The sequence below is a fragment of the Lingula anatina genome, chromosome 6 (genome assembly GCF_051362555.1).
Source record: "Lingula anatina isolate TDL-2025a chromosome 6, LinAna3.0, whole genome shotgun sequence".
NCBI lineage: Eukaryota > Metazoa > Brachiopoda > Lingulata > Lingulida > Lingulidae > Lingula > Lingula anatina.
In genome coordinates this window covers 10,260,008-10,278,299 of record NC_141772.1, presented here as the reverse complement: position 1 = coordinate 10,278,299, position 18,292 = coordinate 10,260,008, and the positions used below count along the sequence as shown (strand labels likewise).

The window sequence follows — 18,292 nt, the reverse complement described above, 5'->3', positions numbered from 1 at the left end:
ATTCTTTTTGTTTTTATTTGTCTTCAGACACTATTTTTTTAAGTATATTGGAAGAACGTTCCATTCATTAGCCCATAGCCTTGAATAGTTTGATCGCCGTGTGTTTTCAATCCGGCATCACATGGCATCAACAACAGGCCTTCCCAACTACCAGACTCGGCACCTACGGGTCCAGTATAAACCGGTTTATCAGACCACACTACCCGTTTTCAAGGTGTGTGTCAGATCGCATTACAGAGTATCAGCCACCACACCGATTTTGCCTGGTGCGCGATGTGATAGCAATGATCCTAAGCGGGGTTGGAAAGTAGTGCATCTCATCTAGATTCATGCGCTGCTGCAATTTTCTGTTTATGCTAAAATCTGACAGTACCGCAATTTTTAACATAAAATTTAGGTTCGGACATAGCCAATGATGTTTTGTAAATAAGAACTTGCAAACTTATATATTAATTTAGAAAAGTAGACCTAATTTTGATAGCGGAAGCATATTCTGTCGGGGGTTAAATATTTTCATGACTACCGGGATGGACGAGATTGAGGGCAGGGGTAATCCTAGAGAGGGGTGAGAAACGTCCATTGTTCTCGTCAGCGAGGCTGTCCTTTTTCAGGGTTTGTACGCACGGACAGAAAACTTAAGTATTGTGGGAACGTTATTAATGAAGCCACTGGTAGTACTAGTAGATATCAGCCTGTAGTCTTGAACAAGCGCCTCGATGACGAGTGAACAGTTGTCAAAAACAAAAGACCGAGGTGTGGTAGTTCAACTACTGTTCATGCGTGCCGCAACGACCAAACCTAATTGCTCCTCAAGGTCACAAAACAATAACCGGTACTGACGGCTAGGCTCGTCTTAATCATATAAGTCGCGCGTTTCCACCCCCTGATTGAGGGAGTCGTCTGTTGTATTCATACGACTCCTACTTGACGAAAACGAGGCGCGATACCCGGATGACAGGTAGGCTTACAGAATTTGTGATAGGGTATGATACTCTTTTATGCGATCTGACACACACCTTGAAAACGGGTAGTGTGGTCAGATATATCGGTTTATTCTGGACCCGTAGGTGCCGAGTCTGGTAGTTGGGAAGGCCTGAACAAAAGCTGATCAAGTGGTCTACGTTTGGGAGCATAATGATGTCACACACTAGTTTAAGTAGGTACGGGGATGTTCATTGATAAAAAAAATTGCCTGCATAACTCATTCAGTGACTGGGAGGTGACACCGTCGACTGGGTTTTGCGATACTTTCGTTTTCCATTCAAAGGCGTTTTGTTTTGTTCTTGGTCGGTATTTCCTTTGTTTAAAAATCGACTTTCTTTGTTGTGATTAGTTCAAAGATGGCCGGAAGGGTAGATTCATGTTGTGCGTGTTGTATTATCTTGTTAATCATAGCTCTAGCAGCATGCGGTCTGGGATTTGGAACACAGTGTCTGAACGCCGAGAAACGACTGGAGAACAAGGTACGTGAACGGTTTTGGTCACCACCAGAATATTACTTCTCAAAAATTAAGGTTTGACGAAGAACAAAAACTACACGTTTACACCTTTGGTAATAGAAATGAGCAGTGATACTCACTGAAAATTCAGCACATAGGTACTCCGGTTCATAATGCCCAAACTAAACAAAGATATAAGTGATATTTTCCATGGTAATTTTACTCTATTAAACCGGCTTACAATTCACGTGGCCGATAAGATGTAGATTATGGTAAGGAGTATAAATATCGATTTCCACTGCACCTTGCAAAGTTGCCTTACGTAAATTTCCGATAGGACGTCGTATAGGAAATTGCCAAAGGTACTATAAGGCAAGGGTTGCCGTAATTCTGAATTTTTTTGTTAAGATATAACGCACATTTTGTATTCTAAAAGTGCAATTCAAAAGCCCGCTTGAACATTTTCAGGCCTTCCCAACTACCAGACTCGGCACCTACGGGTCCAGAATAAACCGATATATCTGACCACACTACCCGTTTTCAAGGTGTGTGTCAGATCGCATAAAAGAGTATCATACCCTATCACAAATTCTGTAAGCCTACCTGTCATCCGGGTATCGCGCCTCGTTTTCGTCAAGTAGGAGTCGTATGAATACAACAGACGACTCCCTCAATCAGGGGGTGGAAACGCGCGACTTATATGATTAAGACGAGCCTAGCCGTCAGTACCGGTTATTGTTTTGTGACCTTGAGGAGCAATTAGGTTTGGTCGTTGCGGCACGCATGAACAGTAGTTGAACTACCACACCTCGGTCTTTTGTTTTTGACAACTGTTCACTCGTCATCGAGGCGCTTGTTCAAGACTACAGGCTGATATCTACTAGTACTACCAGTGGCTTCATTAATAACGTTCCCACAATACTTAAGTTTTCTGTCCGTGCGTACAAACCCTGAAAAAGGACAGCCTCGCTGACGAGAACAATGGACGTTTCTCACCCCTCTCTAGGATTACCCCTGCCCTCAATCTCGTCCATCCCGGTAGTCATGAAAATATTTAACCCCCGACAGAATATGCTTCCGCTATCAAAATTAGGTCTACTTTTCTAAATTAATATATAAGTTTGCAAGTTCTTATTTACAAAACATCATTGGCTATGTCCGAACCTAAATTTTATGTTAAAAATTGCGGTACTGTCAGATTTTAGCATAAACAGAAAATTGCAGCAGCGCATGAATCTAGATGAGATGCACTACTTTCCAACCCCGCTTAGGATCATTGCTATCACATCGCGCACCAGGCAAAATCGGTGTGGTGGCTGATACTCTGTAATGCGATCTGACACACACCTTGAAAACGGGTAGTGTGGTCTGATAAACCGGTTTATACTGGACCCGTAGGTGCCGAGTCTGGTAGTTGGGAAGGCCTGATTTTTGTGTTATTTTTGTAGGTGTGTCAGGGTGTTGTCAGCGATGGTGCCGCGATCGCCCTCGTTGTCTTCGGTGGACTGGCCACCATTCCTTTGTGGGGTTTATTCTGTTGGGCATACCACTTCAAAGCTGAAGACTCCCAGGAGACTTCATCCCGGGCAGAGGACCCACCAACTCACGCCGTTGTAGGTCAGATCTACGTAATTAGACACGTCGCCATTGAAAAAATAGGTGTTAGGAATACAAACAACGTATAGAAGGTTTTGCTATTGTACGTCGGATCGACTAATGCCATTGTACGTCGGATCGAGTGCGGATATTTTTCTTTGAGCAGAAAAAAGAAGGCAACAACCAAACTTGTTATATTGCTAGATATACTAGTAAATGACACCACATCAAAACAATGCGGTGTGTAAAAAGTTCAGGCTTTTAACTTAATGTGGGTGCCCTTTTTGACTGCAATTCCATGTTTATGATGACTTTTATAGGTAAACACTTTCCTTAATGTGACTGTGCTTTATTTTTTTTACTGTGTGTGACACATTATCATTAATTTTGTCATCGTGTAATCAGCACAAAATGTCGTGTTGTTCAACAGGATTCATTTCTTGTGAGGAAATTAATCTCAAAAAGAATTTTTTTCAATCTTCAATGTTCACCTTCGGCATTGTCTAGTAGTTATTTCTTCTTTAAAATATAAAATTACAATGGTTAAGTTCAACAAAGGTTAATGATAAATGCACCATCAATGTATTTTTGTTATCCAATCATATCCCTATTTCTATTGTCAATGTACGAGCAGTTTTGAACGCCAAGAACTTTTTAAAGCCATCTGTCTGGTAAAATCCAAGGTCAATAAATAAACATATAAATAAATAAATAGAAGTTGAAATATAAAGATATTTAAATATATATGTACAATACATTATATAGGGGCAAAGAAAACAACCAAATCAGCTATAAACATTTGAAATAAATCAATAATATTTTAAATTGTCCTCAGACTCTATAGTTTTAAGCATATTGGAGGAAAGTTCCATTCATTTGGTCCACAGATTTTAAGTGATAGACCGCCGTATGTTTTCAATCTGCCATTACATGGCATCAGCAAAACCTGCTCAAGTGATCTAAAACTACTTATTGGAGCATAACGATAAGTTAGTTTTAGAAGGTAACGGGGTGTTGGTTGATAAAAAAAATTGCATGCAAAGCTCACTGTGAAGTCACTGTGGTGTCACCGTCGGGTCACTATCTGAGCCCACCATGATTTCATTGTATGAGTTAACGGTTACCTCACTGTGATGTCACTCTTTCGACCGAGTTCTGCGATACTTTCTCTTTACATTCAAAGGAGTTGCATTTTGTCCTTGGCCCATATTTTCTTTGTATAAAACCCGCATTTCGTAGTTGTGATTTAATAGTTCAAATATGGTCGAAACGGACGATTCATTTGCAAACTGGTGTATAATCTTGGCATTCGTGGTTGTAGCAGCCTGTGGTGTGGGATTCGGAACAGAGTGTCTGCACGCCGAGGATCGACTGAGGAACAAGGTACGTGAACGGTGTTGATTACCACCATAATATTACTTCTCAAAAATCAAAGTTTGATGACTAAAAGAACAACAACTTAACAGTTTTGTCAATAAATCTGAGCAGTAACACGCACTGAAATTCAACATTTAGGTCTTCCGATTCAGATTGCCCAAACTAAGCAAACGGTAACGGGATGTTTTCCATAGTAACTTCACTCCTTTAAATCTGCATACAATTCACGTTAATAGATACTATGCATTTTGTTATGGCAAGGACTTCATCTATCTATTTTCACTGCAGTCTACTGTACCTTGGAAAGTTTCAAAACAAAACTTCACTGTAGGACGCCCTACAGGAAATTGACCAAAAGTTCTATAAGTTTTTATTGGAAATTGCCCGAGATAAGAAAAATCAGGACATCATATGTAGTTCTTATAGACTCTTATAGGAATTTTATAGTCCCGCCAGATTCTTAGGGCCCATTCAGATTGAGAAGAGCCGAATGCTAGTAAGGCCGCGACCTAAATATGCCGGACCTACATGAAAGGGAGACCGCTTAATCCTGTAATAGTCTCTCCGCCTCTCACACGCCTCCCCACTCGTTACTATCACTAGGCTCTTCTCAATCTGAATGGGCCCTTATAGAGTCCCATATAGATTCTATTCGGCACTATCGTAAGGGTCGCCGTAATTTCAAGGTTTTTTAAGCTAAGATATAACACACATTGTGCGCCTTTCAGCAGTTTATAGCACACTTACACCCCATTTCCATAGATTTTTAGATCGACCTATCCCTGTGGGGAGTCTCACTAGATTACTGTCAGATAATCCGGCTTAAATTTCGGTCCCGCCTACTACAAGCTGTAAGGGGTTAATTAACTATGGTGCCCGCTCGGCTGACTGCAAGTTAGCGTGAACCCCCAGAGAGTTAGGTCGATCTAAAACTTAATCTTTAGATCGATCTAAATCTCTGAGAAAGCACCCTTAGGCTTCGTTCACATGGAATGTCTATTTTCTAAATTCTATTTTCTATTCGCGGTATGTCTTATGATCACGGTCTGTGCCCTGAATATCCCGCGGCGTAATTACTGGCAGCGCGAGCCAGTTACTTATAGTAACTTATATTCAAAAGCCCATTTTTGTTTTATCTTTGTAGTCATGCCAGGGCGTTGTCAGCGATGGTGCCGCGATCGCCCTCATTGTCTTGGGTGGTCTGGCCATCCTCGTCTGCTTCTCTTTTATTTATGACATATGCTGCCGTGAGAAGGAATCTGAGGAGACTTCATCCCCTCCAGATTACAGCACCACTCACCGGACCCCTCCAACTATCACTGTCGAACGCCAGATCCATGTTACCGTTGTTAGACAATGAATAGACGGTTTTGATGTCTTAGCAATGTCACTATTCATTCGGATCGATATTTACCCTTGATCAGAAAAAAAAGGACGCAACGACCAAACTTGTAAAATTGTACTTCATCTGCGGCTGCATGAAACACAATGTTTATCATTTATATCGACTAGCCTCAGTATATGAATATGCAAACTTAACACTGATTTCAACACGGCTATTCAAAAGCGCGCCACCTGCCTTTATCATATGCTTACATTATTTTTATACCAGGAGTTTTAGAGACCATTCCCAGACCCTATCGTTCTAACTTTGGATCCGAGGGTACTCTCGCTTAATTTCAATTAACTTCGGCGGCTTAGATGTCAGTGGGCCAAAATTTAACCTGATGTACATGTACAGTACATGTACATTCAACGCACCTATTCTTATAATTTTGTGTTAAAAATGATGAAAATATGTAAAACCGTAACAAGATGTGATTGTACTTTTTAAGAGCAATTCCATATGTTTATAATGGATTGACACTTAACCTGATGTGAATGTGCTTTAATAATTAATTTTTTTGTGTCTGATATTTCATCATATCTATTACTATGTTTATTGAGAGACGCAATTTCATGTATGAGAGGAAACAAAATTCAATTTGAAGTAAGCTCAGAAAGATATCTTCAATCATTTTATTTTCAACATCGAAATTGTGAAATAATCATTTCTTCTTTAAAAGATGAAGTCTTTAGGGTTTGATTCAATAAAGGTTAATAACAAATGCACAATCAATTTTTTTTTTTTTTTTTTTTTGGTTGAGGATAATTCAATCACAAACCTACCTCGATTGGCATAGTGCCAGTAGTTTTAAATATTAGCAATGATCTCTTATGAACTATGAAAATCGGGGAGTAAAATTCAATGAAGGAGTTTATTTTCGCTTCCACTACTCATGTACCATTATATACCATTATAACCCGCCTCGACTTCCATGCTTTTTATTTCTCCATGCAGCAATGCACATTATGAGTGCATAAAACGGATCGTGGATTGATTTATCGTAACGAAGTAACATTATAAAACAATAATTACTAATAAATAAATTAGGGTATTTTATTGTACTCAAACTATCATTACAGATTTTTTATCACAGTCATCTCTTGTCACTGCAAGTTCATGTCTTTGCTGTGGACGGCTACAGTCACCATGATACAGCAAATAAACCCACGAGTCTCAATCCTTCTTCCATTTCTATGCCCCATATAAGGAGACGGGGGAGAACAAGTTTGATCTTTTAGATCTAATATTAGCATGAGTCAAAGGACCCGTGTTGCGTTACCGCTTACCGCATTCACCGCAGCTTATGTTGACGCAAGCTAAGATCGTTAACAAAAGAGAGACTGGGGATACGCTTTACGCCTACCTGGGTACTTAGGAGGCCCAGGTCATGCTGAATAATAACCTGTGACGAAATATTTGCAGGGTCATTGACTCACGTTTCTTACTTCCGGCCCCGCTGCACTCGTTGCTGTGTGTGTGAGATAAAGAGTGAGTGAGCGTCTGTGTGTGTATATAAAGCCATGACAGCAGCACTGATTAACATACATTACATCTCTCTGTCTTGTTCATTACGTCCACTCGTTCGACAACAGGAACCATGAAGATACTGTTTTTCGTTGCGGTTGTTTTATTTGCCGGTAAGTGTTTTTGATGGGATAAGTTCAGAGATGCGCTTCAATAAATTAAAACGTACTGCTATTAGAACTACAGGTCGTTCAGTAAATTTAAACTCTCATCGATATTTACGAATGATTTTCAAATGTCAGTGTTACCCCAAAGCCATTTTTTTTCTTTTTTTTGGGGGGGGGGGGCAGAAACTGTTATAGTGGTTAGATAGGATGTGCAAGTGCATGTACACCTTATTAATTACCTACTATTATGTACCTAGCTTTAAAGAAAGAAAAAAAGTAAACGCTGCGAATAAATCCATATTTGTTCAAGATGTGTATTGTTTCACTATATAGCTACATTATTCAACAACCGTCAACTCTATAAACAATTCAAAGAATTGTCTGAAGAAAATTAAGTGCATTTTTCTCATCAGTGGGTGCAGATGGAGAAAACTAAAAAATTACGCAAGTTCTGTAATATTATAGAGGTAATTGAATACATTCATCTAAAAGAATGCATACAGTACAATAGGCATGAATGCGAACTGTGCGTTTTATCAATCCTAAGCCAGCAAATGTGGATCAGGATATTTTAACCAAATGTTATTCTCTCTCGTTGTCTCTCCAGGGCCGGTGCAGCGGTCTCAGGGCGTCGATCCAGGGGGCGATTTTTGTTATCAGCAGAAAGACAGATGTAGCCAGATGCTTTCCACCATGGACCTGTGGTTCAACTGGCCTACTTTCAATAACACGCAGCTCCGGGACTTTTGCCTGTAAGTAATCATGGTAAATATGATCCCTCTTTTTCTCATCTCTCAAACACGCATGTAACATAAATAACCACTTAATAAATCACCGTCACCATTCGAGGTTTGAAAAGCCAACAAAAAATAGCACAAGCTTGAACCGCTTAGTCATTTTATATGTGATTATCAGATTAAAATTCAGCAAAAGTTTTCAATCAGGTTAAAAGAACATCTTAATTGCACGAATACACGATCTGCCTTATCACAAATACATGTACATGTAACCTGTATTTCACGAGATATGTTAGTAACACTTCTGGTTATTTTCTGTTCAACAGGAAATTAACAGAGTTGAAGACATGCACGACCCAGTTAAAGAGTAACCTGGGATGTAACGAGACCGCCATCACACTGGAGGCTGAGAGCGCTAACGCAGCCTACCTGTGCAGTGACGCTGGCAAGAAGAGTAAGTGTCTCGACTTCACATGAAAATCCGCTAGGAGATATGTTTTTAGGAAATATTTTAAACTGTCTGGGTCCTTAACCGCCCTTGTAAAATCTGCTGAAATAATCTACACTTTTTTGGAGCATAGGTTGTAAGATTTATTGAAGCATCTGTACCAAATTTTAATGAGTTGATGAAAAGGTTTCTGACGGGTACTTCTTGCGAATTTCACCAATGTACTAGTTTTGATAGACACTGTTACAAGCCTTGGTCACTATCACATAGCTTTGTACAATGCCAGATCACAATAACCAACCTGTCGTAAGAACGGAATTTGTAGGCATGCTGGTGTTGCTGTGAACTGAACATAACTGCCTTTATTTTATCAGAACGACCTGAATAAAAAAATAACAACATCAATAACAATTTCTGTTCATGTACAAATATAGTAATTTCCGTGCGTTAACCCTCTTCAGATTACCAGGACAACCTAGCTTGTTTTACTGAGAGCAGTAGGACCACGGCCGTCGCCAGCTGCTACACAGATCACCTGGAACAAGCTTTTCTGCCTCCAAGCGCAGTAGACAGCGCAGACAGGGCCAGGAACTCGGACAGCGCTGATGAGATTTGCTAGTAAGTTGATGTGATGGGGGAATGCGCTAGGTGAGACGCGTTGTAGCTGATGACTGTTTTGTCTACTACAGCAATGGCTGAGTCAGTCTGAACTAAGAACAGTGACGAGCACATTTGTTTTAACACGATTAGACGGTATATAGAGGTAATGGCTAAGCGTTAAAAAATAGTCATATCTGAAACTATTATTCATTATATTGATAGTGTATTTGTATCCCTGCAGTAAACTATAAACATGCATAAGGTTAACCCTCTTTCGTATGTGTGTCTGGACGTGTGTGTGTGTGTGTGTGTGCGTGCGTGTGTGAGAGAGAGAGAGAGAGAGAGAGAGAGAAAGAATGCTGCAAGGACCAAACTTAATGCAAAAAGATGAGGTGAGGCAGCAGTGCCAGTATATGGTACAGTGTACGGACGAAGAATAGGATATTTATACTTTATACTTCTAGCGCCTTTCTCAATTTCCTTACCTAATCCGCTACCTAATTCAATTTCCAGTAAACTGAACGAATACGTTAACTGCACAGGGACAGCGTTCAGCACATGTCGCGCGGCAGCAAGAGAAGTGGCCACGATGACGGCACTAGGACTATACAAAGTCTACATGCTTGATCCACAGATCACGCTTAAAGAGTGTACCATCAATATGGAGGTGATGATTACCACCACCCCCGGGTCAACTAACCAGGGGTCAACGAGTGGAGCGAGGTCAAGGTCGTGGGGTTATGGCGCACACGTCGTCACCGGCATGTTGAGTCTTGCTGTCCTTGCACTGTCATAGATGTCGCTGCAGTAATCACTTTTTTCTGTCATCATTGTCATTACCATTATTGTCATTGTTAGAATTGTAAATCAATCGTGGTGACAGCGTTGATCGTTGTTACTTTGAGTATGACGTTTGTCTAATCTGCTGGAGAGACTTAAAAATTAGGAGAACTAGGCGGGGATCATTTTCGCAGTCTTTTAAATGTCGCTTAAAATTACATTTAAATTTAATTTTAAAACTGTGAAGTCTATCTTCCAAATACTTTGAAGTCCATACAGAACCACAAGACATATTTATTGTATGTTTCCTGATTTTTTTTTCAATAAAAAAACATTATTTAAGTAAGTGCACGCCTACGTTGTCATTATATAGCTTATTGAAATGTACCAGTGTTCTCCATCCACCAGTCTTGTACCTTTAACGTAGGCCTACATTCCGCAAAACCCCACATGTACCAGTATACGTGGTACTCATGTTAAATTCTAAATTAAACATGCAAGACCTAATATAATTGTAAGAACGAAATTAATTGATTAGTTGTTAAAACATCGAAATACAGGTATATTGCAAAGGGTTTATACCGAAGTTTAGAAAAACTGGAGATCTCTGGTGACTAGGAAAACCAATTCCACACTTGAAGGAGTGACATGATGTAGATATCGAAAGCTTCATTACATTGGCACCCCTAATGGAATAAGGCCATTTCGACTTTCAAACGTTTAAATGGCAAAGATTTCAAAACAATATTATTGATCGGAAATGGAATTTTTCCAACAAACTTCAATGATATATTCGATGTCAGATTACAAAACATCGTTGGCAATCGTATTCAGGTAGGCCTATTGAGAATAGCGTTATAAATGTAAACGGTATATTTAAGTAAATCACTAGGGCCTACTCTATTTAGGAGAACAAAGCGTTTTCAAAACTCAAGCACAAAACACACAAAGTGTTGATTAAATAAATATCATCGATTGAATTATTCATACATGTAGCAAAAATGAGCTTTAACTCCTGGATATAAGCAACATTTTGGCGGAGGCCCGGATGATATTTTCTACACGTTCGCATCTTAATAGCACCATACTCAGTATCCGTGATCAAGGCCTTGGGCGAACCAAACAGTCGAACATTTTTATTTCTGACCAAAAAGTACAAAATCATGCAGGCAGCCAACACGTATGTCAATTGTGATCACACGAACAACGTCTTTTCCGGCTCAAGGTTTGTTTAAAAGTCTTCCTCTGGTTTGTCGGTGTCAGGCTTTCCACTTCCGGTCTCGGCATCGACCTGGCAGGTGGGGTTGGTGTGGATCACGAACCCGAAGGTCTGTTGGACTTTTTCTCCCTTGCAAACCAGGGTTGGGTCGCACGGGCAGGAGAATTGGTACATTCCTTTGTACATGCTGCTTTGAAGGTGGGTCTCGTGCAGTGGGTGGCAGGCGCTGGAAGAAAACCACATATGTACATACTGTAAGTATGTGCAACTATGGAGAAGCCATTTTGTACATTTGGCATAAAGATTTTATCGCTGTGCCTTATATTATGGAAGAATTTTTAGACATTTCGATCCTCAAAAATCACGTGCAATACCTCATATATAAACGCCTACCAACGAGTATATTTTGGTTCCAAAATTAATAACATAAGCCTAAATCGCAAATGCAATAAAAAAAGAGATATAGGCATGTCAAATTATCTCCAAGTGTACATCATGTTTAGTGTTATCATATCAAATGTGGACGTTGCCATCTGTCGTAACAGTAAGACAATGACAGCTGGTTATCGAATTCGCCTTCACACGATTGATTCCAGTTTATGACCCTTTAAAAATCTTCTACGTGCGTCCGCCTACAGGTGCGTCAACGCACAGAAAGCGGTATAAACCCATACATGCACATGTATGTACAAAATGCACATATTTATGTGTGCCAAATCCTCTCTGGCCGTTTGCTCAACCTGTCAGCATGTGTGTGTGTGTGTGTGTGTGTGTGTGTTTATTTGGTGAATAATTCCTCGTTCACGTGTGTTTCTTGGCGTTTGTTTGAGTTCGCGTTATTCATCATGCGCGCGTGTGCAGAATGTCAGTGTCCATGCACAAGTGACCATGTTGTACATACCTTCCCTCTTTCCTGTATGGTTTGCATACACCCTGCTGCTTGGTAAATGGCCAGATCAGCTGACGCTTTCCTGAAGATAATTTATTCATTTTTGCTATATTATTTTCATTTTCAAATATGCAAATTAATAAACTGGGTTTTATTGTTAAAACGACATTTAGTTATCTTAACAATCCGATCACGTTTGTGAGAATGCCATTTAAATTTTCATTGTCATTTGACTAAGTTTCAATAACTCAAAGCATTTCCCTTCTTACGCCTATTTTTTAAGATAAACCTTATGTTAGTTCTTCAAGCAGAACAACGTGGTAACACAGAAAAACCAGGGAAAACGTGAAGGACATTGTATCCATGACTATCATAAGAATGTGTAATGATGGCAATGACTAGGCTAGGAAAAATTTGAAAAAAATAATAAACACAAAAAATGACAAAGGCTTTTCTCTCAGAACCCTAATACACAACCCTAACCTTTAAAACAACACAAAACGATGTTTCTGTTACATTATATCTATTAAGTAACACTTAACGGCACCAACAACACCACTGACGTGTCCTACGAAATTCATCCAAAACACATACTTTGTACACAGAGCAGTGGCAAACCAGACGATAAAATGTATCTACGTCACCTAGGAGGGCCGCCTGCCCAAAGATGTCCTCCACGCAGCACTCGCCGTCGCCACATTCCTCAGAGGTCTTGCATACTGTTCCTGGGGCTTTGGTGCCAAAGTTAAACAGGTCTGGAAGCTTGTTCCACTCGATTCCAAATTGTGCCTGAAGTAGATATAAGTCCACACCATTATTCTTTATGTTATGATTTGGTTTATGTTGTTATAGGAAGATGTATTGTATATAAAGGTTTGTACAATGTACTAGTAGCATTTCAATCCACAATTACGTAAACGGGCAGACTAGCGTCTGTTGTACAAAATTTTCAAAAAGTAATCAAGGTGTAGTCTTTCGAGTTCCGCAGATCATAGGAAGGCATTTGATCAAATCTGGCCACTCGAGTAGTAAAGAAAAAAATTTAGTCAGATCGGTTTGATTTATAAAAAGGAACAGATTGGTGCCATTACTACATAACAAGACGTAAATCTTCATCGAAGGTTGTCATGGTTTCTTCAACAGGAAATTACAAAAAAAAATCAAATACTCATCTGGAAAAAAGTAGAAATAAGAGAAAAAGACATCCACTTGCCTGTGACACAGCAAACAGGGTGACAGCGACGATAAGGACCTTCATCACGGCGGGTAGCAGTACTCTAGCTCGACTTACTGTACATGGGCCGGGTAGCGGGTACTGCGCATCCTTATATACGTGTCTGCGTTGTCACCGGTTTGGTTCCATTCACACAGCGGCCGATCTGACAGGTTCTGCGTTGCGACAAACGTTTTCTGACGACGACTGCGTGAATAGACTGTTTTTGATAATTTCTACATGTAACAACGTGGCCTCGAGCCCCTCGCGTCTCAGTAAAACGATGTTCCCTTCGTCGATCAAAGGGATATGTTTCTTTAAAATATTATGGTATAGGTACGGCTGTGTAAACGAGGCCATTAATGCACCAAGTGGGAGGAGTGCAGTCGTGAAGGTGGTATTACTAGTACACAGTTAAGGGATTAAGCGCCATGAAGCCTTATGTTACATCAGATACAAGACGAATCAAGCTTATCAGTCCAGAATGCTTGACGCTATTTGAACTACCAAAGCGAGCGAGCGAGCGAGAGAGAGAGAGAGAGATTATTTCGGGAATTGACTACTAAATACACGATCCGCGTTTGATTTCACACTTACGCAAAATCCCTACCACTATTTCATTGAAAAAGTGGTCTGTCATTACATAACTTGAGCGACGATTGTTACAGGTTTAAGTTAAACATGGGCTGCTTAAGCTCAAATCAACATCAACTCTTATAATCGACGGTAGGTTAATGCGTAATCTATAAAAATGACCATGTAAAGGTACATAGGAAATACCCAAAACCTTAATGTTTTGTCAATTTATTCAATTGAAAAGGACAATTCCAATCTGAATTGCTAGAGTGGAGCAACGTCAGGTCTTGCCTCTCAAGGTCGTACGACAGTTGCGTCACATGACGTCATCGAAGGGTCTTCGTCATAATAATTCAGTGGGGTTAAAAAGATTGAGAGCTCCTTTCCTGGGGTTGTCGTCACGGGGATGTCTTCAGCCACAGGGATGTGGTGTATACCTACGGTAACCCAAGCTACCAAGTCCTGGTCGACTATGCTCTCGTTGTCTCCGTGAAAATCAGCAAAGTTTTTGGTGGGATTGTAGGGATCGGCTTGGTTGAATAGACTGGCTGTCGTGTCTTCGCTGTCCTATAATAAATAAACAATTTTACAGTACAATAAGATAATTTTCTTGTCTTAAAAAAACTGAATCAATATACAATAAACCCTTTTCTGTGCTAAACCACATCTCAATAAACAAAACTATGGTATAATACACTGTCGGTTACATTGCCGTATTCCTAAAGTAATGCAACAATACCCCGGTACATGCAGAATAGTATAAATGAGGACAAAAACGTTGACACCCATGAAAGGTCACTGTTACCTTCTGCTTCAATACTGCCACCTGTTGCCGAGCCCAAGAGATTCCGTTTTCAAACGACCATCCATCCGGTAGCATTTTCTTGGAGAATCCGTTGGAATAAATCCGGTATCCACGTGGATAACCCAATGAGTTATTGGCTCCAGCGTTGTACATCACGTAATATATCGGTTCGTCAAAGTTATACTTGATCAGGGCATCTTGCTCGTTTCTGCGTAGATTTCGTTCAAGTCTCTTCTGTATCCAACTGTCGCCTGGGGCTAGAGGGTTGGGGAGGCTCTCCAGTTTCAGATCCCAAGTCTCGAACCGATTTTGTGTACCGCCTATATCAAGATCGACCTTGAAGTTGAACATGTGATGGTGAAGTGGAGCCAGTATACCGTCCTCGGTGTTTATGTTGTACCCGTATGGTGAACTTTCCCCCTTAGGATTGGTGATGCTGAATACGTACCCTGTTGAAGAAACCTTGGTCTCAATGACGCCATTAGGATGAAAGACGTAATCGAGTACATAATCATAATTGAAAAGTGTAATAATCCCTCGAAGAATGAGTACGGTGCCCGGTAGGCTAAATTGGTAATTGAAACTCGAAATATCTGGGCCGGTATAGTCTCTCAAATAGTGTCGACGGACTGGTATACCAGTGTTGTGTTCAAACAGACAGACAGCGGACCTATGGGTGTGGGGACGGCCGCCTGATGGGTTGTAAAAGGTGTTGTCGAAGTACATGGCGTTGTTGGGACAGTCATACCCTTTTAGAAGTGGGAAATGCAGTCGACCGAGCACGAATCCCGAGTCTAGGAAATTTGCTAAAATTCCTGTGGGTTCCCTTCCTGAATAATAGACAGCTATTTCCCCAATACCAATTTCATAGGCGATTCTCTCACCTCGGAATCTCACGTCCATTATCTGTATTCCCGTCAAGGCACGAAAGCGAACGTTGAACTCCCAATCCAGATATTTTACTCGGCGTCCGTCAACAGTGTACCGTTTACCGTCTGGTTCAAACTGTTTCGGGATGCGTTTTCTTCTACGATAATCGCCGCCGTAATGCAAGCGTCTTTTCTCAGGAGAGCCGTACGTCGGTCTAGTTGGTGGAGGTGGGAGCTTGGTTACCTTCAGTTGACCACTGTTGTACGCATCCAGTATTTCGTCGACGTTGCTGTACGATTGATGTTCAAAGTACAATCTGGTTACGCTGTAAGCTGCAGGGTTATTGCCGTTTGTATTCACGACAATCTGCAAAGGAAGTGGCCAAATGTAGTAGCCGTCAATTCCGTATCGGTAAGCCGACGCGTGGACCTGACGATCTCCTGCTCTAAGACCTCGTGCGCTCGTGTCAAAATAAATACACCGATTGGTGCAGTTGTGGTACCAGTAGCCGTAGTATTTCTTTAAAATTGGAAACATCTTTTCTGTGATTGGTTTGAAGATGTATTCATCCATCCCATTGGATTCAAAGCCATCAATTGGTCTCGCGTGGAACGATATTGTACTGCTAACCCGTTCATATCGCGCCACTCTCGGTAACGGAGAAACTAAGAACTCTTCAACGACCGGAGGATTCTTTGCTCCCATGAAGCACGTGACACGTGCACGGCGCGCTGGCATAGGCTGCCCTCTATCGAGGTGATCCAGCACTTCGGATTTTGGTGGGAGCACGGCTTCCATGAGGAATATATAATTATCAGACATGGAGGCTTCAGACACCGGTTTTAGATTCAGCTCTGGTTGCTGTTGCATGAATCGCTGGATTTTTAACATCTCCTCATTGGTCAGGGAGTCGAAAATGGAGGGGGTTGAAAGTTCATATTTCGGAAGAATATTCCAATAGTTTCTGTAATTCCAATAAGACCGCAAATGCGGCACATTCCAGTGGGTGGTGCGTTTCGTCCTTTTACCAACTTCGGTTTCCGCCGAGGACCTACGGGACCTGTGAATAAGTTGCTGCTGGTTTTCCTCCAGTTCCCGCCATTTCTCACCTACTGCAACCAGTGCAATCAGAAGAGTGAGGCTGAGAAAAGAGAGGCCGATGGTGCTCCAGATCCAAAACCTCCCACGGAGATAGCTCTTCGTCCTTTCGTGCATTGCTGCCATGATAGCGAAAAATCATGAAAAAAGGATATTAGAAATAATAACCCATTCAGCTAGGTATCAATATTAATTAATAATACCAAATTACGTTGTACCCTGGAGCATCCCCTTGGCTAACACATGATAATAAGCTTCTACCACTTTCTAATTTGGAATACATGTGTACCTCGCACTTTGAAAGGTACAAACAGTGTTGAAGTCGAAGATATTTGTATAGTTGGGTGGGGGGGCGTCTCAATAGTCCGAAGGTTCATTGGTCCGAAGGTACATTGGTTCGAAAAACAGTAACATTTTCATCTTTTTTTTAATCAAGGGTCCATTGGTCCGAAGGTTCTATAGTGAACATTCGGACCAATGAACCGTCGGACCATTGAACCTTCGGACTATTGCTACGGCCCCATTGGGTGGTAGTTTGCATGTCAACCTCTACCACGATATCTTTATTTGATATAATTTGTAAACGTATAATTTTATTTCATGTACACCATTATACTTCATGTGGGAAAACGCACACCTTAGTAATCACACTTAAACTAAAACTTTTTACCCTTAAAAATTTTGCAGGTCCTAATTCCTCAATTTTTTTCAATGGGCGTAGTTCTTTATCTTAGCATAACATGTTTAGCTTAACATAACTTCTGGGTTCTACTTGCATAATACCACTATTTGTTTCATTAAAAGTTTGAATACATGCATTTTTATGGCGGCGGTGTCAAAAGAGTCTAGGTTTATATCACATGTCAAACAATTAGTGCGTGAGCCGCAGAGTTTACACTGAATCTGCGTAACTGCGTTAGTGTCAACCTCTTCACCCTGAACGTATAATAGACATTATTCGAAAATTAACTCAGACATCACCCGACCCAATTTGAACCGGAGTGATGTGCTTAAAGCGTATCGAAACAATTAAAACAATATTAATATTCAGATACTTAACTCGCCTTCCGTCAAAAGTACACCGTTTACCATCTGGGTCAAACTGCTTTGGGGTGCGTTTTCTTCTACGTATACGGTATATTAAATTTACCGCCGCATTAATTTCGAGCAGCGTTTATCAAGGGAGCCTTCAGTCGGACCGGCCGGTGTGAGTGGGAGTTTGCAGGCCCGTAACCAGGGGGTTTCGGGAGTTTCAAAAGAACCCCCCCCCCCCTTTGCCGGGAAAAGGTCCCATCTGGGTAAATGCTTATCTAGGTACATGAAGATTTTATGGTAAAAGGTCCACTTTTTCAGGAAAAGGACCCCTCTTTTGAAATTGCTGGATACGGACCTGGTATGGTTTCCTTGTTGTACGCATCGTCATTGTTGTACACTTGGTGTTCAATATTGCATGTTTGTAGCAGAAGTGTCCAAAACGTCTAGGTTTATATAACACGCCAAAGTGAAACAAAAAGTACATAACCCCCAGACAGTTTGCCCTAGCAGTTATCTCCGAAACCGTGTTCATGTCAACCATCACCTTTTCACCCTGAACGTTTAATAGACATTATCCACAAATTTATTCAAA

At 40.8% G+C, this 18,292-nt stretch overlaps 4 protein-coding genes across 6 annotated transcripts; 2 read left to right on the top strand and 2 right to left on the bottom strand.

Moving 5' to 3' along the window:
• Nucleotides 1-140: 140 nt before the first annotated feature.
• Nucleotides 141-6,521, top strand: LOC106152932 (uncharacterized). Of its 3 annotated transcripts, XM_087015963.1 has the most exons (4): nt 141-1,156; nt 1,396-1,463; nt 2,888-4,418; nt 5,557-6,521. In XM_087015963.1, exons 3-4 carry the CDS (start codon nt 4,296-4,298, stop codon nt 5,770-5,772), a joined length of 339 nt encoding a protein of 112 aa, XP_086872089.1. In that variant the 5' UTR covers nt 141-1,156; nt 1,396-1,463; nt 2,888-4,295; the 3' UTR covers nt 5,773-6,521. The 3 variants fall into 3 exon arrangements, with proteins under 3 accessions (XP_086872089.1, XP_086872090.1, XP_013382130.2); XM_087015964.1 differs by lacking the exon at nt 5,557-6,521 and having other exon boundaries at nt 2,888-3,860; XM_013526676.3 differs by lacking the exons at nt 141-1,156; nt 5,557-6,521 and having other exon boundaries at nt 1,183-1,463; nt 2,888-3,860.
• Nucleotides 6,522-7,246: 725 nt separating this feature from the next.
• Nucleotides 7,247-10,342, top strand: LOC106179250 (uncharacterized). The gene is made up of 5 exons (XM_013562792.3): nt 7,247-7,436; nt 8,038-8,182; nt 8,494-8,621; nt 9,077-9,233; nt 9,729-10,342. The coding sequence occupies exons 1-5, from the start codon at nt 7,397-7,399 to the stop codon at nt 10,009-10,011; spliced, it is 753 nt and encodes a 250-aa protein (XP_013418246.2). The 5' UTR covers nt 7,247-7,396; the 3' UTR covers nt 10,012-10,342.
• Nucleotides 10,343-11,116: 774 nt separating this feature from the next.
• On the bottom strand, nt 11,117-13,506 carry LOC106153936 (toxin CSTX-20-like). Its single transcript, XM_013528090.2, has 4 exons — nt 13,317-13,506; nt 12,748-12,892; nt 12,116-12,185; nt 11,117-11,440 (listed from the first exon to the last, which is right to left on the bottom strand). Exons 1-4 carry the CDS (start codon nt 13,359-13,361, stop codon nt 11,227-11,229), a joined length of 474 nt encoding a protein of 157 aa, XP_013383544.2. The 5' UTR covers nt 13,362-13,506; the 3' UTR covers nt 11,117-11,226.
• Nucleotides 13,507-14,104: 598 nt separating this feature from the next.
• LOC106153941 (diamine oxidase [copper-containing]) lies at nt 14,105-16,791 on the bottom strand. The gene is made up of 2 exons (XM_013528096.2): nt 14,698-16,791; nt 14,105-14,459 (listed from the first exon to the last, which is right to left on the bottom strand). The coding sequence occupies exons 1-2, from the start codon at nt 16,789-16,791 to the stop codon at nt 14,187-14,189; spliced, it is 2,367 nt and encodes a 788-aa protein (XP_013383550.2). The 3' UTR covers nt 14,105-14,186.
• Between the last annotated feature and the right edge of the window lie 1,501 nt (nt 16,792-18,292).